The sequence below is a fragment of the Saccopteryx bilineata genome, chromosome 5 (assembly GCF_036850765.1).
Source record: "Saccopteryx bilineata isolate mSacBil1 chromosome 5, mSacBil1_pri_phased_curated, whole genome shotgun sequence".
NCBI classification, from domain to species: domain Eukaryota; kingdom Metazoa; phylum Chordata; class Mammalia; order Chiroptera; family Emballonuridae; genus Saccopteryx; species Saccopteryx bilineata.
The window spans coordinates 75481855-75506688 of NC_089494.1; the positions used below are offsets into that span (position 1 = coordinate 75481855).

The 24834-nt window shown below is 35.0% G+C and overlaps 1 protein-coding gene across 6 annotated transcripts in view; it reads right to left on the reverse strand.

Moving 5' to 3' along the window:
- The window catches only part of SLC4A10 (solute carrier family 4 member 10), a 330272-nt gene that overhangs the window by 134578 nt on the left and 170860 nt on the right, over positions 1-24834 (reverse strand). For all 6 annotated transcript variants that reach the window (XM_066279000.1, XM_066279003.1, XM_066278999.1 and 3 more), the window contains exons 4-5: positions 20798-20936; positions 10485-10645 (exon numbers count right to left, since the gene is read on the reverse strand). In XM_066279000.1, the coding sequence (XP_066135097.1) occupies positions 10485-10645; positions 20798-20936 (300 nt within the window). The remainder of the gene's footprint in view (positions 1-10484; positions 10646-20797; positions 20937-24834) is intronic.

The following is a 24834-nucleotide window of genomic DNA, read 5'->3' on the forward strand; positions in this document are numbered from 1 at the left end:
ACAGATTAATCTTGTTTTTATTGTGTTCTTGTTGGAGCTTTTACTTGTAATTTTGTTTTGTTTTGTTCTTTGTAGCTGATCAAATAACCCCCTTTAGTATTTCCTGAAGTGGGGGTTTTCTGGTGATAAATTCCTTCATCTTTTCTATATCTGTGAATGTTTTTATTTCCCCTTTGTATTTGAAGGATAGCTTTGATGGGTATAGTATTCTTGGCTGAAAGTTCCTCTCTTTCAGTACTTTAAATATTAGGGTCCACTCTCTTCTGGCTTGTAGAGTTTCTGCTGAGAAATCTGATGATAGCCTAATGGGCCTTCCTTTGTATGTTGTATTCTTCTTTTCCCTGGCTGCCTTGAGGATTTTTTCTTTGTCATTGGTTTGTTATCATTTCATTACAATGTGCCTTGGAGTAGGTTTTTTGGTTTAAGGTAACTTGGTGTTCTGTTTGCTTCGTGGATTCGAGGCTCTAATTCTTCCCACAGGCTTGGGAAGTTCTCATCTATTATTTGTTTGAGTATGTTCTCCATTCCATTTTTTGTCTCTTCTCCTTCTGATATACCCATTATCTTTATGTTGCTCTTTCTGATATAGTTAGGCAATTCCTGTAGGGCTTTCTCATTTTATTTTAATTCATGAGTCTCTCCCCTCTTCTCTCTGTAGTGTCCCTAGTTGCCTGTCTTCTATGTCACTAATCCTCTTCTCTGTCTGGCCTGTTTTACTAGCTAAGCTTGTTATCTCGTTTTTCAGTTCATATATTGAATTTTTCAACTCTGTTTGATTCCTTTTTATAGTTTCAACTTTCTTGGTGATGCATTCTTTTTGTTCATTGAATTGTTTTTTGAGCTCTAAATTGCCTTTCTGTGCTTTCTTTTATTTCCCTGAGAATTTTTAAAACTTCAATTTTTAATTCTCTGTCATTTAACTCCAAGGTTTCCAAGCAATTAAAATTTTTTTAGAGATTTTTCATTATCTATCTGAGATACATCTCTGTCTTTTTTATTGATGATATTTTATTTCCATTTCCTTAATGGCATTTGAGAGTGGTATTATTAATAACACTATTAAGAGATAATTTAAAAATAATAAGATAAAAATTGAAAAGATACAGTGAAAAAGTGAAAATTCCATTATGATAAGTGGAACAAAGACTACAGAGAACGAGTAGCCAGAACTGAGGGAAAATGACAAAGAGATAAATAACAAAGTCAAAAACGTGCAAAATACCATAAAGAAATATATGAATCCAAAATAAAATAATTTGTTGATAAATGATGATTAAATGAGAGTAAAAGAAAAAGAACAAAAAGAGAAAAGAAGAAGAAAAAAGTTAAAAAAACAAGAATGAAAAATGTAACAACTATGGTTAATGAAGTTCAAAAGGAAAAGGAAAGAATAAAATGGAAAGAAGATAAAATGACCAAAGTGGAGAAAAAAAGAAGAAAGAAAAAGAAGTTATAAAAAATGTATTTTTTTTCCTGGTTTTGAGAGGTAGCTGCTTTTTTTTTTTTTTTTTTTTTTTTGGCAAGTGGTGCTGTACTACAGGTTTTGCCTCTGTGGGGCTCTTGAGCAGAGATTTGTTGTTGTGTTGCTGTGGCAATGACATAGGCTGGACCTCAGTCCCATTGGTAGTTGGAGCTTGTTAGGGTTTGCAGACTCCCACAATGGGAAACTCAGCTAGTTTTCCAGGTTCCTCTCCCCATGTCTCTCCCTCCTGAGCTAGCAGCCTAGGGACTTAGCTGTGAGGCTGCCCCAGCCACTGTCTGCAGAGCAAGAGGCTTTAAGAGCTGCCAAGTCCTTCCTCCAGCACCGCTCAAAGCACAGTTCTGGGTAAGACTGTGACTACCAGAGCTGCGAGCAAAAGCAGCCAGGGCTGGGAGCCAATTGCAGGTCTGGTGCCTTACTAAGAGCTGGTGGACAGTTCTAGCATGTCTCAGTGTGACTCAGGCTAAGAGCCAATTACAAATCAGGCTGCTTTCTAAGGGCCCCCAGGCATGTCTTGTACGTCTTAGCTCTCTGCAGGTCTAATCTCCACAGGTTTTTCTCCCTTGTGCCCTGTTTGGTAGCCCACAGCAAGCTGCATGCATGCCCAGCCCCCAGGACTTCTGCAGTGCACATGGAGGTCTGCTCTTGCCCATTCAGGTACACAATGTCTGTGATCTCAGTCAGTGCTGGGAATGCAGAAAAGCTCTTTGAGACTGTATCAGCTCACAGAGGCACCCCACCTGGAGAGGTCCAGGCCTAGGGATCCTGTCCCTTGTGCACTTCCCATGCCATTGGTCAGGGAGCCAGGACCACACAGAAACTATGGCCCACACAGAAGTCCACCGCTGACAATCTTGGGCCTAGCCCTTCTGCCCGTGAGCACGTGCACCCTCGCCAGAGGCACTAGGTGGAGCCACTCGAACACGGCCCGCAATTGCCGACCAGGAGCACACAAAGCCCAAAGCCACTCCAGCACCAGCCTCTGCTGTCAAACCTCTCAGCAACCTCTGTTGGTGCCTGCTGTCCACGTTAGCCCTGTGTCCACAATCTCAGGTCGAGCCAGCATACTCTCTCTTCTGCTTGATCATCCACCCTATTCCAGCTTCTTCCCTCTGCCCCAGATCCTCTGTTTCTCTTGGTTCCAGATGAATGTGGCCCTTCCTCAGATCAGTGAGGAAAGTGGAATATTCCATTTTCCATCTTATTTCCTTCAGAGTAGATTTTATATTCAGCCATCTTTTGTTCAATCATACCTTTTTCTGGTGTGTGTATATTTCAGATGCTCCTGAGATTGTTTCTCTGTCTTTAGTTGTTGAATTTGTTGAAATTTTAGGGGGAGATATCGGGCGCACCCCTCATGGCACCATTGCTCTGATGTCACTCCTAATCTTATTTTCTAATTGTAATATTTTACATCCAATACTATTTTGTATTAGTTTCAGGTGTAAAGCTTAGTGGTTAGATAATTATATACTGTACAAAGTGGTTCCCCAATATTTCTAGTACCCACCTGACACCATACACATTTATTACAATATTATTGACTATATTCTCCATGTTGTACTTTACAGCCCTACTTGTAACTACCAATCTATACTTCTCAATCCCTTCACCTTTCCACCTGGTCCCCTCTGGCAACCACCAGTCTGTTGTTCCCTGTACCTAGTGGTCATTTCTGTTTTGTTTGTTTATTTATATTGCTCTTTATATTTCACATATAAATAAAATCATGTGGTATTTGCCTTTCTCTGACTGATTTATTTCACTTAGCATAATACCCTTTAGGTCCAATCAGGCAATTATTTTATTATAATCAATCCCTTTGACTACTGAATGAAAACTTCTAGAGACTTTAAGATCTTACAGATTCTATGTAAATTTCTGAACTCTGAAGATTATCATATAAATGTTTTGTCCTAAAAATCCATTGTCTTAACTATAAAAGATGCTAGGAGTGGGAAATAAGATGGCTTTAAATTCTATGGTTTGGTTGACAGCACTAACAGGAATGTGTAAACTACAAAAATATTTACTTTCTAGAACAACAACTGTTATAGTATAGGCATGTTAAAAAAAATGCACAGCTCCTAAATTTGTATATTACATTCAGGGGAGCAAACTATGGATATTTACTTCAATGAAAGATTTTAGACAATAAGTATTTAATGAGATGAGAGCAATGATTGATAATCTTTCCATGGTACAAATTTTGGTTTAGTTTTAATTTCTTATGCTCATTGATAAAATTAGGTTAAAGTACACATACTGCAGAAAGAATATTTCCATCATTTATTTATTTTATTTTTTTTTTGTACTTTTCTGAAGCTGGAAACGGGGAGAGACAGTCAGACAGACTCCCGCATGCACCCAACCGGGATCCACCCGGCATGCCCACCAGGGGCGACGCTCTGCCCACCAGGGGGCGGTGACCAGAGCCACTCTAGCGCCTGGGGCAGAGGCCAAGGAGCCATCCCCAGCACCCGGGCCATCTTTGCTCCAATGGAGCCTTGGCTGTGGGAGGGGAAGAGAGAGACAGAGAGGAAGGCGCGGCGGAGGGGTGGAGAAGCAAATGGGCACTTCTCCTATGTGCCCTGGCCAGGAATCAAACCTGGGTCCCCCGCACGCCAGGCCGACGCTCTACCGCTGAGCCAACCGGCCAGGGCCTCCATCATTTACTTTTAGTGTTGTATTTTTAAAAGATTAACACAGACTACAGTATTGTCTATGACTTACAAAATTTCATTAAGAATAAGTTTTAGGCCCTGTCCGGTTGGCTCAGTGGTAGATCGTCGGCCTGGCGTGCAGGAGTCCGGGGTTTGATTCTCAGCCAAGGGACACAGGAGAAGCGCCCATCTGCTTCTCCACCCCTCCCCCTCTCCTTCCTCTCTGTCTCTCTCTTCCCCTCCCACAGCCGAGGCTCCACTGGAGCAAAGATGGCCCCGGCACTGAGGATGGCTCTGTGGCCTCTGCCTCAGGCACTAGGATGGCTCTGGATGCAACAGAGCGATGCCCCAGATGGGCAGAGCATCGCCCCCTGGTGGGCATGCTGATTGGATCCCGGTTGGGCGCATGCGGGAGTCTGTCTCACTGCCTCCCCGTTTCCAGCTTCAGAAAAATGCAAAAAAAAAAAAAAAAAAAAAAAAAGAAGAATAAGTTTTAATTCAATTAGTCTCCATTGAAATCATGTTAAGAAACTATATCTTGAGAATTTTGGATTTGAAAGGGTTAATATTTTGAAGGAAGAAGTTTACATTTATTCTGAGTTCCCTGAACATTGGGAAATAGACATTTTTAAATTAGTTTTATCCAAAAGAAAATCCTACTTTAATTACACCAAAAAATCTTGACAGACCTGCCAGATATAAATGGGATTTTTTCCTAAGTCTATAAAAATCTCTTTAACTAATTATCTAAGTTTCTATTAAAACATATCAGAATATTGATATAAAAATCTTTCATCATTCTAAAACAATATCTGGGTCATATTCCTCCACTAGAAAATATCTAAAAAATATTAATGCTGCATAGCCTGGGCATTTCAAAATACTCACATTTAGAACCCTTAAAGATAGACTATTATGTTAGCATTTGGAAACTGAAACAGGTTACTAATATGTGAGTAGCCATCTAACATATAGAAAAATATAATAAATAAGAGGTGAAAAAAATTCAAGTTTCATTGCTAATCACTGTGGTCACAAATTATCATGAAATAAAATAAAACAAAATTTATAATTATAGGTTAATTAAAAAATTATCCCCATCTCTGCAAGTGGAATTTGTGATTTATCACTTAATAATGCAGCTTAATTGTCACAAAGTAAAAATAGCAGTAAGTGAACAATAAGAAAATAATTATAAGGTATAGTAAGAAATGTTTAAATAAGATTTTACTGAGAGTAGAAATAAATATTTTTGAATTAAATAAGTCAAATTAAAATTACTCAAAGAAAGGGAATCTCCTTTCATTAATAATTAAAAAGAAGTCTAAGGTTATAATAATTAATACAGGTATTTGTAATAATAGTTTTCTATGTGGTGTTAGCTCTAAACTATTTACATCTTATGAATGACATTTTACAGCCTGGTATACATGGAAAATGAGACATTCAAATGGGACTACTTTGTCGCAAGAAAAGTATAGACTATTTAGAAAAGCAGAAAGAATTCTAAAAAGATAGTTGGGACATTGAAACTCCCTCTGAACTACTTCCATTTGTAAGGATACACTTAGAAACTGTAATTTGCTTTTAAAAACTAGATTTATCACAGCTAACAGCCTTCACATATTCTTCAGAATTGAGTTTGAGGAAGGAGAATGTGTTAAAAAAAAAAAGGCATAAATTTAGACAATAAAACTGAGCTAAGGTAATAAAATAAACAGAGTTTTAGTCAAATTAATGGTATAAGATATCCTGGTAGAAATAAATTCCTAAAGAAAGCAGTAGAAATTATATGCTTTAAGAAATATAAAGTCTAGTAAAACTATGAAGGTATTTTATGGAGCTAATTTTGGCAGATTGAGAAATTTAATAGCTTCATTATATGTAGCCAATCCAACAATTATTTTGATTAATTCATTTTCAAAGGTGATGTTATCACTAACATAAGTAACAGAAATAAACTCCTTACTTTGGGCACAACATTTAACTTTCCGAATTTTAGTACCTTGATTTATTAAATAAGGATAACAATGATAATAGTAAGCCCCAAGTTTGTTTTGAGTATCAAAAAGATGGTGTAGATTTACCCAAAACAGTTTTCTAAACTGCAAAGAGCTTCCTAAACTGTAAAATACTATGAAAACTCCAGGCATTTGTTTCCTAATTAAAATATTAAGATGTTTATTAGGGAAGCTCAGGGGAGATAGGTCTATGATAAGAGTATAGAAAGACTCTGAATTCACTTCTTCCCACTGACACACCTAAATACACCTACATATAGAACTGTTCCTTCTAAAGAAGATCTGAGGACTAACTGAATACCTTCTTCATGAAAAATGATAGAGGAACACACTGAGAAGAATGAGACAGAGACATTGTAACAATGAAGACTCCACCCCCTAACACAGTGATCTGCATTTGGAAGAAATAGCACTGCACTGACTGCACCCCAAGACTCACATGCCCCAGGGCAGAGTGAGAAAGTAGCAATTAAAGGGCACCTAGCCTGACCTGTGGTGGCGCAGTGGATAAAGCATCGACCTGGAAATGCTGAGGTCGCCGGTTCAAAACCCTAGGCTTGCCTGGTCAGGGCACATGTGGGAGTTGATGTTTCCAGCTCCTCCCCCTTCCTCTCTCTCTCTCCCTCTCTCTGTCCTCTCTAAAATTGAATAAATAAAATTTTTTTAAAAAGGGCACCTTGCCTGACCTGTGGTGGCGCAGTGGATAAAGCATTGACCTGGAATGCTGAGGTTGCTGGTTCAAAACCCTGGGCTTGCCTGGTCAAGGCACATATGGGAGTTGAAGCTTCCTGCTCCTCCCCCCCTTCTCTCTCTCTCTCTCTTTCTCTCTCTCTCTCTCCCCCCTCTAAAAAAATGAATAAATAAATAAAAATAAAAATTAAAAAAAAAAAAGGGCACCTAGACTATATGTGAAGGAAATCTATTTACTAACCCTAGAGAGTCTGCCAAATGGGCGAGGAACAGCTGAAAGCCTCTCTAAGATCAGAGGTCCCAGAGAGTGTCAATTTTTAATTTCCCATCCACTTTTATAAAGCAGGTGGAAACACACTGCCCCAGTGCACCCCACACCTCTGGTTCACACCAGCTTACGCTGCCCTGCCAAAGCATGGCCTGTTCTTGACCTAGTACCAGCTGTCTTGCCAAGAAGATCCCAGTGCAGCATGCCCCAGGAGAGCTCAGCCCATGCACACGCCAACTCCAGTCATCCCACTGGTAGCCCTAGTGCAGTGTGCTTCAGGGGCTCACAGCCCATGACTGATCAGCTTCAGCTTCTTCCTTTTTTTTTTATTTTTTGCCATAACAGTCCTGGTGTAGTACATTCCAGGACCTCCCAGCCCCTACAAACCCTAGCTCCAGCCATCCTGCCAATGTGGATCTGGCATGGCATACCCTAGAACTGCTTCTCTTATGCTTGCTCCAGTTGCAGCTGGCTTGCCAAAACTGCCTAGCACATGCAGTCTACACAGAGATTGCTCCTACTCAAAGCTACTGTTTCAAGACAAGGAGAAGTAGCTGTTTGCTAAACTCAGAAAAAAAAACAACAAAATGAGGAGCAAAGGAATATGTTCCAAGTAAAAGAACAAGATAAAACACCCTTCCTCCAAAACACTAATGAAACTGAGATTAGTAATTTACTTAGAAAGAGTTCAATCAATGTAACAGTCATAAAAATGCTCAATGAACTCAGGGAAATAAAGTGAAGGTACACTGAGAACTACATGAAGAGTTAGAAAATATAAGAAAGACCAAATCAAAGCTGAAACATGCAATAACTGAAATGAACAATACAAAGGAGGGAATCAATATCAAACTAGATGATACAGAAGAACAGATTGGTAATGTGGAAGACAGAATAGTAGAAATCACCACACTAAAAACAGCAGAAAGAAAAAGAAATTTTTCATATTGAGAATAGTGTAAGGGGCCTCTGGGACAACATCAAATGTACTAATATTCACATTGTAGGGTTCCCAGAGAAGGAAAAGGCAAGAAAAGAGCAGAAAACTTATTTGAAGTACAATGGCTGAAAACTTCCCAAACCTAAGGAATGAAACAGACATTCAAGTTCAGAAATCACAGAGAGCCCCAAACAAGATAAATCCAAAGAAAAACACATCATGATAGATTATAATTAAAACGGCTAAACTTAAAAATAAAGAGACAATTTTCAAGGCAGCAAGAGAAAAACTACTAGTCACATAGAAGGGAAATTCCATAGGACTGATTATTCCGCTGCAGCTTTGCAGGCCAAATGGAAGTAGCAAGATATATTTAAAGTGCTGAAAGGAAAAAACTCACAAGCAAGAATACTCCATCTGGTAAGGATATCCTACAAGTTTGAAAGATAGAGTTTCTCAAACAATCAAAAACTAAAGAAGGTTTATCAAACCAGCCTTATGAGAAATGTTAAAGAGGCATCTTTAATTTGGAAAATCAAAAAGATATACAAGTAGATAAAAACATATATGAAAATAAATATCTCACTGGTAAAGGCAATTATGTATTTCATAAAGGTAGTGATCAGCTATTTGAAAGCTAGTAAAAAGTTTAAAAGACAAAAGTAGTAACATCAATTAAAACTACAATAAGTGGTTAGGGGATACACAAAATAAAAAGATGTAAAATATGTCAAAACATAATATAATGAGAAAAAATGTAGAGCTTTTAAAATGAGTTTGAATTTATGCGACTGTCCCTTTAAAATAGACTGCTCTGTAGATATATATAATTATATATTATATTAACCTCATGGTAACCACAAACCAAATACCTACAAGAGATACACAAAAAATAAAGAGAAAAAACACAAAAATAACATATAAAAAACCATCAAATTGTAAGATGGGACCAAGAGAAGAAAAAATAAAAAGAGATGAACTACAAAAACAATAAAAAAGTAACAAAATAAGTACATAGCTATCGATAACTATTTTCAATTTAATGGACTAAATGCTCCAATCAAAAGATACAGGGTGGCCAAATAAATATAAAATACATGTAAGGCCCCTCTATATACTGTCTACAAATGATTTAGTTCAGATGTAAAGGCACAGATTGAAAGTGAAGGAATGACACAGACATTCCATGCAAGGGGAAACAAAAGAAAGCTGGCATAGCAATACTATTGCAATGTATGCATGCCTATCAGCAACAACAACCAAATAAATACTTTTTAAATGACCAAATTGCCACTAAAATTTGGGCAACGTCCACTACAACCCTCATCTTTCTTCAGTCAGTAGTTGTAGAGTAACAAGGAATAAGCGGCTCAGGTCAGATGGTAGAACCTGGGTCATGAAAGTTTCAGAATTTCTATTTTCTCATTGAAAAATGGAAATGACACTTCATGAGGCTATTCTAAGATTAAATTATATATTTTATTTTTCTAATACAATATTTTCTCACTTGTATGATCTAAAACGGTTCTATTCTTTTTCTTTTTGGCCATCTCTATAGTAAAATTACAGTATTGAAGTATTCCTTAAGTCTTACATTTCACAAAAAAAAAATGCATATACACATGTAACTGCTTTCAATTTTTTTCCAAACTAGGAATCTTTTAAAGCTGCTTGAGTCCTTGCTTTGTTTTTTTTTTGTAAAATCTCCATTAACTGTTTCATTTGTACTCATTCAAAAATCAGTTCTTTCTGTATTATTTTGTTTTTACTAAAATGTGTTTTTGTTTTTCACACCAAAAGATGCAAGAGTTCTTTGCTTCTGTTTCTAGAGTACCAGAAAGATGTTTTCTAAATATCACTGCTTGTGTTATAGAACCATAATACACTTCTAATACAAAACATTCACCCCAGGGGCTAGTCAGAGTATTAAATTACAAACCAATTTCAACTGTATCACTTGGCATCCTATGGAATTCAAGAGTTTAAAATAAATGATCAGACTTTTCTGCTCTTGTCTAAACTAACATGTTTCCCATTCACTGAATGATTTTTTTTATTTGGTTATTTTATGTATTTTTATATTAAAAGAAGAAATCTTTAGCTTTATAAATTTTTTCTTTAAATTTTCTAATGGTGACAGTCTAATTAAATATAATAGTGAAAAACAACAAATAGTAAACAAGAGTCAGGATTTCTAGATTCTTGTTCTAGACTTGCCACTGGAGCAGTTAGTGCATGTTTTTCTGAGATTCAATTTATTTTGTCTTAAATAAAGGGTAGGAAAAATATTTTTTAATGTCTCATACACTGATCAGAGAATTTATTTTCAAAAGGTCACACATGTATAGAATTATAAGGAAAGGTAATAACAAAAATCAGTTGTAGCCATAAGAGTGAATTAGGATAAGGAGGGAAAGTATACCTGCAATTTCTTCTAAAGTATTGGCATGCATGTCCAGTAACACAGTTCCATTCAGAATACAACTTCTCAACTCAAACAAGCTGTGCAATGAAAGAGTCGCGACATAAGGCTTGCTCCACCTTTCTCCTCCATCTTCCACATCTTCTTCAAATTTTAACCACCTATACAAATAAATATTATCAGAACATTGAATATTATATTGTAGATCAATGATGCTTTATCCCAATAATAAAAAGTAGAAATAGAAAGATATTAACATTGCTTCTTGGTTTCATGGGTTTTGAAAATGAGTAAAAGATGATAGCCCAAGTCATTCAGTTTATTTCATTTTAATCTAACAAGCATTCTTTTTGTCATTGAATATTAAAACAAAAAAAAATCATTTTATTTTTATTAGTTTAGCAAGCTCTGAGAAAATATTTTAATACAAATGTTTCATCAGTGGTCACAATGACTGTTATAGAACTAAGAAAGAGTAAATATACTTCATGAAAAAATAATGTTAATTAAAAATGATGCAAAAGAAAATAACACTCTTTTTTTTTAGTGAGAGATCTTAAAATAGAATATTGGCATCTCTTGATATTTTTCTACTTGATTAGGGAAGCTAAAATAATTTGGGGACTATTCTATTGGAAAAATACTTATTAGGCTTGTTTGTATAAAGTCTCATGATCGCAATCACCTCCTAGGGACTAAATTTGTAAGAATTGAGCTCAGCCCTAATTCCCTGGGCCTTCCTGCCAGGAATAGAGAATAGAAGAACCTTGATATCACAGTGTCAAATGGACACCACTGCCCTCTTGGAGTGAAATGAGTAGTAATATCTGAGAATTTTTTCTAAAGATAAATAGAGAAACCAATCATTTTATTACTCTGGTATAAGCACCAAATCCCTTATTCTTTTAGAGACTTGCCCTCTAATCCTAATAGATCACCCATTTAATCCCAACATTTCTAATGAATCCTTCCATAAATTGCCTTTATGTCCCCATTCCCATAATTTTCCTCTACTTAAGTTATTTTGCCCGAACTTCCCCCTCTCAACAAAATACCACTCAAATTCTCTATTTAATATTATATTACTGTTTTACATAGCCAAATGATCCAATTCCAACAGAGGATAATATGTTGCAGTAACTAGTAGGGGAAACATAGGATTAGCCAAAAATAATTAACCAGAAGGGCTAGTCAGAATGATTAATGTGCAGAGTTCCAAAAAAGATAAGAAAAGCTATGTATCTGTCCTCAGTGTTCAGGGAGCAGAAAGTTTTCGGGAAGTGAAAAGAAAATCAGTAGGGAAGAATAGTTATGCTGGCCAAAAGTTTACAGATAGGAAAGAATAACTATCAGGTTTATAAAACACTTGAAGTTTAAAAACAACTTACATTTAAGCCCCAAATCAGTGAAACTATTTCTAAAACTGCTGGTAATTTTATAGAATATTTTTGTATACACATACATTTTTTATATTAGTGAATGTTTTTCAGCCCTTAACAGGACCATAATACTTTATAAATCATATGATGGTCATAGCATAGTCTCATTCATCAACTATAAATGGTTCTCTATCTTAGTAAAGAGTAGGATATCACTACCTAGCTCCCTTCTAACTGGGTGAGGCCAGTGTGAATGTGACTATTGACTAGTTCTGGACATCAGATTGAGGCTGCTATACCAACTGGGGTCTCTGAGTAACTACAGTGAACAGATGTGAGAGCCTCCGCTGACCCATGATGGACATGTATCATGAGACATAAGAAAGCCTTTGTGATTTTAAGAAATTGAGACTGCAGGATAATTTTTTCTAACATAATTTATTTTGTCTTAAACTGATTCAGATCACCATTTTAGCTATTCACATCAGCACCAAAATCTTAATTAAAATGAATGATGAGGGCAAACATAATTTTAATAAATATAATAGATTAGTATTTCTTGCCAGGTTTAGAAGTAAAGGCCTGGTCACATTATGAATGTCAATATCTCAAAGGATCAACCTCGTGGCAGACATTTTGAAATGGGATAGTATTGTGGAGAGTCTTGGACTAGTTGGAAGTAAAAAGAAATCTAGGTTTTGTCCCTACTCTATAGCTAAATTTCCATGTGACAAACAAATGTCTTTCGATTTCTCTGGGCTATGTTTTTCTCACCTGTAAAATGATGACAAATTCAACACATAGAAACTTGTCCAAGATCACCTAGCCAGTAATCTTGTCAACCCAGATTGAATTCCAAGTTGTTCTTGCTTTTCTCTAGAGTCTGTGCCCATTTTCTACCATAATACACGGTTGAACTTTTAAACTTTTTCAGCTAAAATATCTTTTGCTGATGCCATAGTGGAAAATTAAAATTTAACATTTGATTTTCATGCTTGTCTGGAACATATCTCAAGGCGAAAGTATTCTCTATTCTCTCCCTCTTTTTACATTATCCACAGACATGGCACCAAGAGAGTAGATACAACTTTTATTAAATCCCCTATCACCGTGTATATTATTTACATATAATTTTGTTTTTAGACAAAAAAGGCAAAAGAAGGGAATCAATAGAGCAGCACTTATTCTGACTGAAGAACCATGTTAAGTTTGAAATCTAGTTTACAGTCTCTTAGGTAGTAAAAATGACTTAGTGTCACAAAAAAAGGAAGTGTAAAGGGACTATAGATTTCTCTCAGTTAAAAAGTATCTTCAATTTATGTTTATGGAACTATAGCATGTTCTGTCATCCTTACATATAAAATTACTTCTGAAATGTTGTGTTTAAAAATTTACTCAAGTAAGAAATCCTGAAAAATGTTTCTTAATTACTAAAAAATAATATTGTTTCTTATAACTTAATAATAAAACTATAAACTAACCCATACAATGATACTATTTATGAGTTGTTATAACACTAATAATAAATAATAAATTCATTTTTAAACTGCTTGTGGGATTCTGGATCTACATAGATCATCAAACCCTTTCTAATAAAGAAAATTATACTTAAATTTTATACTTCCAGATAACAGTGAAGGTGATTAAATAAGTAAGAAAACATCTACATCTTTTTGTCTTGGCTCCTTTGAAAGTAAATTTAAATTAAGAGTCCTGAAAGGAAATGTGTATGCGGTGTGCATGAGTGCATATGCCTATGCATCTTTATTCCAGGTATAGATTGATTCACACAAACAAGATACAACACTGTTCATCGCCACAAAGAATCTCACTCATGCTACACATTTATATCCTCAACCATCATCTTGTTTCTGCCCTGTCAATCACTAATCTTTTCCTCATCATTATATTTTTGTCATTTTGAGGTTGTTGTATAAATTAAATCATATAATTTTCAACCTTTTGAGATTATTTCACTAAAGATAATGCCTTTGAGATCCATCCAAGTTGGATATCAACTATTACTTTTTATAACTAAGTGGTATTCCATTGTATAGATGGATGTACCAGGCTTTGTTTAACCATCCATTGAAGGATATTTAAATTTTTTATAGGTGGTTGCCATTACAAATAAAGACCATATAAACTTTCATGTAGAGGTTCTTATGTGAACATAAGTTTTCATTTCTCAGTGATAAATTTCCAAGACTATAATTGCTGGTCAGATAGTAAATGCCTATTTAATTTTATGAAAAAACTGTCAAACTATTTTCTAGAGTAGCTAGACCATTTTACATTTATGCCAACCAGCAAAGGATGAGAGATCCAGTGTCTCTACAACCTCACCATTTGTTTTATAACTATTTTGTAGTTTTAGTTATTCTATTAGGTGCACAGTGACATTTCACAGTGGCTTTATTTTGCATTTCCCTAATGATTAATGATGTAGAACATCTTTTAATGTGGCTATTTTTTATTGTGTCACCTCCTTGGTAAAATGGCCATGTTTTTGCCCATTTTTCTAATTGATTTGTTTGTTTTAATATATTGTTGAACTTTGAGAGTTCCTTCTATATTGTATGTATAATATTTTTGACAAATACGTGGTTTGCAAATATTTTCCTTGTCTGTAGCTTCTCTGTTCATCCTTTTACCAGAGTCTCTCACAGCACAAAAGCTTTTAACTTGAGTGAAGTTCAATTTATGAGCATTTTCTTTTATGGATTGTGCTTTTGGTAACATGTCTAAAAACTTATCATCTAGCCACAGGTCCTGAAGATTTTCTTCTATGTTTTCTCTAAAACTTTTATAGCATTATATTTTACACTTAGATGTATGATTTACTTTTAATTAGATTTTGTATACACTATGAAGTTTAAATTGAGGTTTATATATATATATATATTTTTTTTTTTTTTTACCTATGATGTCTAATTGTTTCAGTACTATTTCTTGAAATGATAATTCCTCCTTTATTAAACAGCCCCTTAGTCAAAACTCAGTAATATTTTTGTTGGTCTTTCTCAGTTCCGTATTTTGTTCTATTGATCTACGCATCTATCTGAAAAGATATTTAAAAAACAAATCCAGTCTGACCAGGCAGTGGCACAGTAGATAGAGCATAGAGCTGGGAAGCTGAGGACCCAAATTCAAAACCCCGAAGTCGCCAGCTTGAGCGGGCTCATCTGGTTTGAGCATGGAGTTGCTAGCTTTAGCATGGGAATAGACATGACCCCATGATCACTGGCTTGAGTCCAAAAGTTGCTGGCTTGAAGCCCAAGGTCGCTGGCTTGAGCAAGGGGTCACTGGCTCAGCTGGAGCCCCCTAGTCAAGGCACATATGAGAAAGCAATCAATGAACAACTAAAGTGCTGCAACTATGAGCTGATGCTTCTCATCTCTCTTTCCCTTTCTGTCTGTCCTTGACTGCCCCCCCCCCACAAAAAAATCCAAAAGAAATATTCTTTCATTTAGAATAATTTTCTTCAAAAAAGTAAAAGTATTAAGCAAAGAAAAAAATACTAATAGACACAGACAACAGTGTAAGGATTGCAGGAAGGAAAGGGTTAGGGGAGGTAGAGGAGGGTAGAGGGGGGTAGTTGGTGATGGAGGAGACCTGTCAGGGTGGTGAACATACAACACAATATACAGATGATATAAGGTAGAATTTTGTACCTGAAACCTGGATAATTTTATTAATCAACATCACCCCAACAAATTCAATAAAAACTTTTTTAATTGGATGCTTGAGCTTTTGGAAAAGAACAAAGTCTCTCAGAGTTTTAAGCAGTTTGGTAGTTAAGATGACCAAATACAAGTCATATGCATAAAAGGTTTGATATAACCACAGGTTTCATGAGCGTTACAGGAAGCAGAAGAGCCTTTCCTTAAAAAGGAAACTGCAAGTTACAAATACTAATTACCAAACATTTCAAGATTCAATGCTTTGTGCCAGCTTCAGAATAATGCCAAAAGCTTTAAGATATTTAAATATTTTAAAAACTGTATTAAAAATTTTATATATGCACAAATACATAAGTAGAGATATTTTCTGTTTGTTTGGGGTTTTTTTTCCATTTCATTTCATATGTCAAACATAGAAATTAACAGGTCTGGAACTGAGAACACACCAAGTCCTGTTTCAGGGTCTGTAGTCACTGAATATACTGTCAGTTGCAAAATGTTTGATTGCAGTTAATGACCTAAAGTGCTGCAATTTATTCCAGTTTTCAAATAAACTCAGCTGACATTTGTTTGAACAGCAAACCAAAGCAAACAAGAGTCTCACAAGCATGAATGAAAAGTGATGGACAATGAAAAAAAACAAAATTATAGGCCAATTTCATGACATTTCTATGGGAAAGGGGCAGATTTAAACTCAGAAAAGATTATTTTCATTTTCTTCATATATCTGGATCTGTCTTCATCCATGATTATTAACACATTGTAATCTCTTTGTACTAAGCAATAACAACCTAAAATAGGTGTTTCATGAATTCTTTGAGGATTAAGTTGATAATAATCTTACAATACTCATTTTAAAAATCTACAAAATAAAATTCTTCTGCAAATTGGAAATAGATGTTTTCCATAGACATTAACTCTTTCTATTATTCTATTTCCACTCATTCAGTTGACCTTTCTAAAGAATTTTTATTCTCTGATTCCACTCAATTGGAAGTAAAGGGGTTACTATATTATCCAAAATTATAGCCTTAGGGGGGTCACGGATTCTCAAGAGAAAACATCCTCTTTGGGTAGAGCTGGGGATATGGAGGGTTAGAGTGGGAACATGGTTAGGGTGAGGATATGTAATCAAAAAGTGCCTTTTTAAATGGGAAAGTGTAAAGAAAATATATCCAAACTTAGACTTTATGGACATTAACTGTTTTTTGTTGTTGTTTTGTTTTTCTGACAGAATCAGAGAGTGGGACAGATAGTAACAGACAGACTAGAAGGGAGAGAGATGAGAAGCATCAATTCTTTGTTGTGGCATCTTAGTCGTTCGTTGATTCCTTGTTCATTGATTGCTTTCTCATATGTGCCTTGATTGGGGGAGGGGGAGTGCAGCTACAGCAGAGCAAGTAGCTCCTTGCTCAAGTCAGTGAGTGACCTTGGGCTCAAGTCAGCAACTTTTGGGCTCAAATCAGCAACCTTTGGGCTCAAGCCAGTGACCATGGGGTCATGTTTATGATCCTACACTCAAGCCAGCAACCCAGCCTCAAGCTGGTGAGCCAGCACTTAAGCGGGATGAGCCCAAGCCGGCAACCTCAAAGTTTTGAACCTGGGTCCTCCATGTCCCAGTCCGACGCTCTATCCACTGCACCACCTAGCTGTTCTTAATCCATATTATTGTAACACCTCACATTGCACTAAAAAATCTTGATGACTTGAACTTTTGCTGATTGTGAATATCAAATGGCTTCACAACATCAATAAAATCATTTTAAGGTAATAATCCTTTCTATACTACCATGTATGTATAAAAGGCCTAACTGCTACCCCCTGCTTTGACTCTTCTGAGTTCATTTGTGGAAAGCTCTTTTAAAAGGGCAACCACAGTGAGTCAAGCATGTTGTCTCCATAATTGCACAGCTGTGGTATCTTTGAGCACTTCTCTATTAATAACATTTATGTTATTTTTAAGTAGAACATTCTAATTGTGTTGATTTTGTTAGGCCTTGTCATATGGCTTCTTTTAGGGTTTTTAAAAGCGAACAGCTGTTTTTCACAAACATTTATTAAATAATTATGATTCAAAAATTTAGTTTCAAAATCTAAAAACTTTGCTCAAGTTTTACTTGGCAACAACAGAGGGCATGAATTATTCAAGATATGATATATGACAGGTGCAATGTGCTGATAAAGTATCCTCTTTATTTCTATTAGGGTAGAAAATTATTAATCCCCCTGGTTACTAATCAAAAGAGTGAAATGTTTCAAATAGTTATTCTAATAATTTATTAGAATTAAGCTGCCTTTGAAAAATCAGATAAAGTAATGAATTAACTAAAATTAGCCTTTTAAAATAAATTTGAGCCATCAGAACAAAATTACTTTTGCCACTTTAAAACCCATTGCATCTCTTAAGTCTTCAATAAGTACATTCTGTTCTTCCCTGATGTATTGTCTCAGCCAAAATTCATCTACCCTCCTCTTCCATGTCTGTTATTATTTGACTGCTCATCAGATGTCTCCCTGAACCTCAAACAGCTGCACCATGCATAAGGTTCCAGAAGCCTGGCTAAAAGAACGGGTCTTATCTAATATATTCAAGAATACTATCAATAAACTGGATTGTCTCTTTCATTCTTTAATGAAGAGCAATCCGTTTTGGTGGTATAGGATAAACACATTGTGCAACTCAATTCATTAGAACATAATAAAAATCCTACCTGCTCACCTATGACAGAGTAAAAGACCAGATTCTAGTATTACACTGTCACCTCCTAGCTTTATGAGACTGGGCAAGTTACAAGGAAGTTACTGATTAAAAGAATAGATAACTATTTGACCAGGAAGGTGAAAAATCAACAACCATTTTGAGAATAAGAGAGTTACTCATGCCAGAACACATATTCCAAACTTACTTCTCAGCTTTATTGTAATGAAATAAGAGTAAAGAAAGAAATATAAAAGAAATCCTTCAAGTCATCCAGGAACACCTATGTATTATAACCAATTGAAGACTGATGTTTCCAGTCTTAGAGGGTTTTGCACTTTAAATTGTTTATCAGCTTGTCATATTAATAGTTATATCACTAATTTGTGAAGATTATTATGTTTTTTATCAAGTAAAGAAGAAGATGACATATATTATATATATTAAAAATTTCAAAATTTTTAGTTATTGATGCAATTGAAAGAAAAATATAAGGTAAAGGATGCTTAATTTTAAAATTATCCAGGTTATATAAAAACTATTTCAAATTTGGTTTTATATTTAAAATATAATAATAGAAGGTATCATAAGGAAATTATTTAACTTTGCAAATATTTTATTTAAAAAGTTAATTAAGCCTGACATGGTGGCACAATGGATGGAGAATCGATGTGGGACATTGAAGACCCATGTTTGAAACTCCAAGGTTGCCAGCTTGAGCGCGGCCTTGCCAGTTTGAATGTGGGATCATGGTCACTGGCTTGAGCTCAAAGGTCACTGCTATGAAGCCTAAGGTCACTAGCTTGAGCAGGAGGACACCAGATCAGCTGGAGCCCCCCAGTCAAGGCACGTATGAGAAGCAATCAATGAACAATTAAAGTGACGTAACTATGAGTTGATGCTTCTCATCTCTCTCCTTTCCTGTCTGTCTCTGTCTCTCTCACACAAAAAAATTGAAAAAAGTATTTTGCACAAACTAATATTCCACCAACTTAAGGTATTAAAAAAGTAAAATAATGATTTTCATAAAATGGGTAAAGAAAAGAAACATTTAGTTCATAGGAATAAAATAAAAACATATAAAAAGATGTTCTATCTCATTAATGATGAAATAAATGCAAATTAGAACAATAAAATTTATTTTTCATGTATAAAAATAAAGTTTGCTGATTTAGTGTGGTAAGGATTTGGGGGAAATAAGTACTCTCCTACAATGCTTACTGAAATATAAATTATCAAAACATCTTATGAAGGCAATTTTTCAATATTTTCTAAAGTAAAATTCTGCTCTCTTTGGTATATAAGTTATACTGTTGGAAATTTGCATCACATAAATACCTACAAAGTAATGCCAAATGTATGTGTACATAATTACTGCAGCAATAATTATAGCAAAAAAAATAAATAAAACAATTTACATCATTATTAAGACTGGCTAAATAAATAAACTTTCTCATACAATTAAAATGCAGTTATTAAAAGATGTAAATATGTATTGATAACATGGAAAATAGTCCAAATATATTAAGTGATACTGGAAAATCATTTTGATTCTTTCTCTTTCGCTCTTGTGGTTTAAATCCTTGCTACTCAAAATGTAGTCCTCAACCCAAAATCATTGGAGTGATACTACCTGAAAAATTGTTAGAATCTGACACTATGCGAGACGCCTACAAAATCTACATTTCAACAAGATTCTATGTGATTTGTATTCACATTAAAATTTGGGAAGCAGAGTGTAAGTGACAATCCTCACAGTGACAATCCACAGTTGCTGGTACACACTTGTATCATAACATTCATTGTAGACCATTTACAACTTTACTTGTCTAAGTCCTTGAATTAGACTGTGAGATTGTTAAAGGCAAATTCTCAGTTTTGTTATTGTTCTACATTCATTGCACCTGACACAAAATAGGTATTTCATAAATGTTTGTTATATAAATGAGCAAGAATAAAAAGTAACCCAAAGTTTAGTTTATTACTCTTTTATAGCAATTCATCAACTATATAGCCATATAAAAATAGTAATTACATATGATAGAAAAGGTAATCTTTAGAAAGGTATTTTGAAAATCCACAATGTTTGAATGTATACCTATCCTAGAAAAATATTACAAAATATTTTTATTCTCATCAAATAGTATATAAATCCAGGATTATACATAAAACCTCTTATATTGTTTGCTTTTCCTTTTAAAAAGCCCTCCATAGAAATTATCACATAAATCACTAGTTTGGGCATAAGCCAGCAATCTAAAAAAAGTAAATTACTTTTAGATTTCTATTGTTTTCCTGATGACATACAGATTATGCAACCGTTTATCTTTAAAACTGCAGCTGCTGTTGGCTCTGCATCACTATTTACTATAATTAGTGCCTTCAGAGATCATTCTGACCCATATCCCATTATAGGATATGCCCAGGCCAGATGATCAATTACAGAAATTAGCAGCACTCATGGATGTTTACAAAATCATGGCAGTAGAAATCTGTTTTTCTAAAGCATGATAATGCTTTAGTATACATTCACCCTTCAACAAAAATCCTCACCTGGCTGTTTCTCTCCACTCAGCATCCTCCCCTTCACGCCAGCAAATCTCATCCAGTTCTGTGAAAAGGTCATGAGGAATGTGCTCCTCATCATCATCCTCAGTTCCCAGAATAAACTGTACCCGCTGTGATGGGGTGTCTATGGAAAATCAGACATGAACATGCATTACCACAACTTCAAGTTTCAAGGGTCCCGTTTGCTTCCTTCATCACCACTCCAAACTCACGCTCCCTTGCCTCCATTGCAACACTCATCTCAAGTAAAGTTGGGGAGTTAAAACTAAATTTAGCATTACATTAAACCTAGCATCATTTGAGAGCATCAATATGTAAAATAGTAAATAATGCATAGGTATTATCAAAAATAAAATCAAACGTAATGATTATTTTGTATTATTTATAACACTCATAGAAACTACAGTACTTGTATTTCTCTCTCATATACGCATACATCTCATCATTTTTGCTGCATTTTATGATAATATTCAGAAGAGAGGACTGATGAAATTCACTTGTACTAAAATTATGCTGAATATAACTCACCAAAGAACTCCCTTGTGATGTTTCTTTGTAGTCACTCCAAAGTCCTCCCCCCAACCCTAAGCAACAACTAATCTGGTCTCCATTGAGTATTTCCTTTTTCACAATGTCATATAAATGAAAAATATGAAATAGAACTCTTTGAGACTGTTGCTAGTCACTTAGCAAAATGCCTTTGAGGTTTTGAAATGTATCTATGTCACTGAGTGAATCAGTGGTTCATTCTTTTTACTGTTGAGTAATAGCCCACTGTAGAAATATACACAATTTGCTTAGCCATCCACTTGTTGAAGGATATGTAGGTTGTTTCCAGTTTGGGGTAACTATGAATAGAACTTCTATAAGTATTCTTCTATGAGTTTTTCAGTTGAGCCTAAGTCTTTATATCTCTAGGGTAAGTATCTAGGAGTAGGATTGCTAGGTTCTATGGTAAGTGTATGTTTAATTTTATAAGACAATGCCGAACTGCTTTCGAGAGTGTCTGTGCTGTTTTGCATTCCCAGCAGCAAGGTATCAGAGAGTTGCACTTATTCCACATCTTTATCAGCATTTGGTGTCATCAATTGTTTCTTACCGTTCTATGTAGTAGTATCTCAATGTGGCATTCATTTACATTTCTCTGTTGTCTATTGTTGACAATTTTCAAGTGTTTATCTGTGATCCATATATTTTATATTGGTGAAATGTCTGTTGAAATATTTTGTCCATATTCAATTGTGTTGGTCGTTTCTTTACTGTAGAGTTTTGAGAGTGCTTTATATATTCTGGATATGAGTCTGTGGATCATGTAATTTATAAATATTTTCTTTGCTTCTCTGTACCTTGTCTTCATATTTTTTAACAGTGCCTTTCACTGAGCAGGAGTTTTAAATTTTGATAATTACATTTTATCATTTTATGGATTATACTTTTGGTATCAACTTTAAGAATGCTTTGCCTAAAGGCCACAAAGATTTCTCTTGTTTTTTTCTAAAAGTTTTACAGTTTTATGGTTTACATTAAGAACTATGGTCTATTCAGTTTAAGGTTTTTGTTTGTTCAGGAACCCAACTCTTTTGTAATGGGCAGTAAGCCACCCTTACATTTGCACCATAGAGAGATATTATTACACTTCACAGTATACAAACCTTCCCTCAGCTCCAGAGAGAGATGCTATCTTTATCTTCCAAGTCTGTTCATCATGCAAACATCCTTGAAAGACAGGCACAAAGGCAGTCAGTGCTGTGCTCACAAGATGGAAGGTAACTGACAGAGATCCATGGAGAAATATCTCCCAACAACTGCCTTCATGGCCATGCTGATTATTCTCAGAAAACACCGTTAAATTTTATCTTGCAATTATTCTTTTTAAATCTTTCAACCATGTTTCTGCCTCTGGATATTCCCAACTTTATTTGCTCATTCTTCAATTCAAAATATGAGGCTAAAAAAAATTCCTGGGGATTTTTCTCCATTATTTCTTCTTTTATTTATATTTTAAAAGATTATATAGCCTGACCAGGCGGTGGCACAGTGAATAGAGTGTCGGACTGGGATGCGGAGGACCCAGGTTTGAGACGCTGAGGTCGCCAGCTTAAGCGTGGGCTCATCTGGTTTGAGCAAAGCTCACCAGCTTGGACCCAAGGTTGCTGGCTTGAGCAAGGGGTTACTTAGTCTGCTGCTGAAGGCCCACAGTCAAGGCACATATGAGAAAGCAATCAATGAACAACTAAGGTGTCACAATGAAAAACTGATGATTGATGCTTCTCATCTCTCTCTGTTCCTATCTGTCCGTCCCTATCTATCCCTCTCTCTGACTCTGTCTCTGTAAAAAAAAAAAAAAAAAAGATTATATAATTGGTTGCTGGATAAAAGTCAAAATAAAAAATTCATTCAACTCCTATACTATAATAAAAATGATTAGAAAATCTAGTAGAAAAATATTCCACTTACTTTAGAAGTAAAAATATAAGGTTAAGAATAAATCCAACAAAATTATAGAATATATTTGTGATAAAAATTATAAAACTTTATTGAATGATATTAAAGTAGATCTAAATAAATTAATAAATGTATATTAATGTGAAGGATCAAAAGTAGAAAACTATCTTATAAATTCAATGTTATCCCAGTAAAACACCTGGTATTTTCAAATATTTTTAAAACATAAAAGAATAAGTAAATCAATAATAAGCACATAATGATTATTGAAATCTATAATATTAAATATTTTATATGTGAAAATAAACTTATTAGCCAGTTATTTAAAGGATTAGGTTATAACTAAGTCACAATTGAGAAGATATGAAAAGTCAAAGGTGAAAAATATACACAAAATATAAAATATAGTGTCATACTTAATGTATAAATAAATATTTGTGGTTGAGTCCTACCCCTGCCTAACTCATTAGCCTATTTTCTGTTATTTCTATTTTTACTCTATTGCTGGTATGTTAGCTTTCTTTCAGATTTTTAAATATACCACCCTGGCCAGTTGGTTCAGTGGTAAAGTGTCTTTTAGCATCTTAAAGAGGGACTCAGATTATGTTTCAATACAGCAAATGTTTAAAATATGTAATTCAATGACTATTTTTTCTCATGCTTAAATTGTATGGCAAATCACATAAATTATTGTACTATCAAAATCAGAAAGAATTTCCTAAGCATAAGTTTTCCTATGTTTAAGGTAACTGATAACAGAGAGGATTATAATACAAACTAAAATAAAAAATATGGCATATAAAGATAAAGGTCTGTTTTTAAGTTTTCTAAAACATAGTGAAAATAAATAATAATATATAGTTGCACTAGAAAATAAAAATATCAGCCTCTTAGCAGCTTCTTCTAGAAGCTGCTGACTCATCAAAGACTCCATTAAGACAGTGAAAAGAGTTCCTGGTTTGTTGGCTGAGTGGTGGAGTGTCGGCCCAGCATGTGGAAGTTCGGCTTTGATTCCGGGTCAGGGCACTCAGGAGAAATGACCATCTGTTTCTCCACCCCTTCCTTTTCTCGCTCTCCTGCAGCCGTGGCCCAAATGGTTCAAGTAAGTTGGCCCTAGGCACTGAAGATAGCTTTATGGCCCCACCTCAGGTGCTAAAATAGCTCAGTTGCTGAGCATTGGAGCAGTGGCCCCAAATGGGCAGAATATCAGCCCCAGACAGGAGTTGCTTGGTGGATCCTGGTACAGGCACATGTGGGAGCCTGTCTGTCTGCCTCCCTGCTTTTCATTTAATAATAATAATAAAAAAGACAGTGAAAAGATAAGCCACAAAACTCAAATAGAAGATATTTGAAACATGTAAAAGCAATAAAAATACTTTTATCTATAATATATAAAGAACTTCTATAAAGCAATAAGAAAACACAATCCACTTAAAAAAAGAAAGAAAGAAAAGCAGAAGGCTAGATAGACACTTCATAGAAGAGGCTATACAAGTGGCCCAAAATTATATGCAAAATTGCTTGATGTCATTAGTAATCAAGAAATGTAAATTAAAACAGTGACGTACCATTATTTA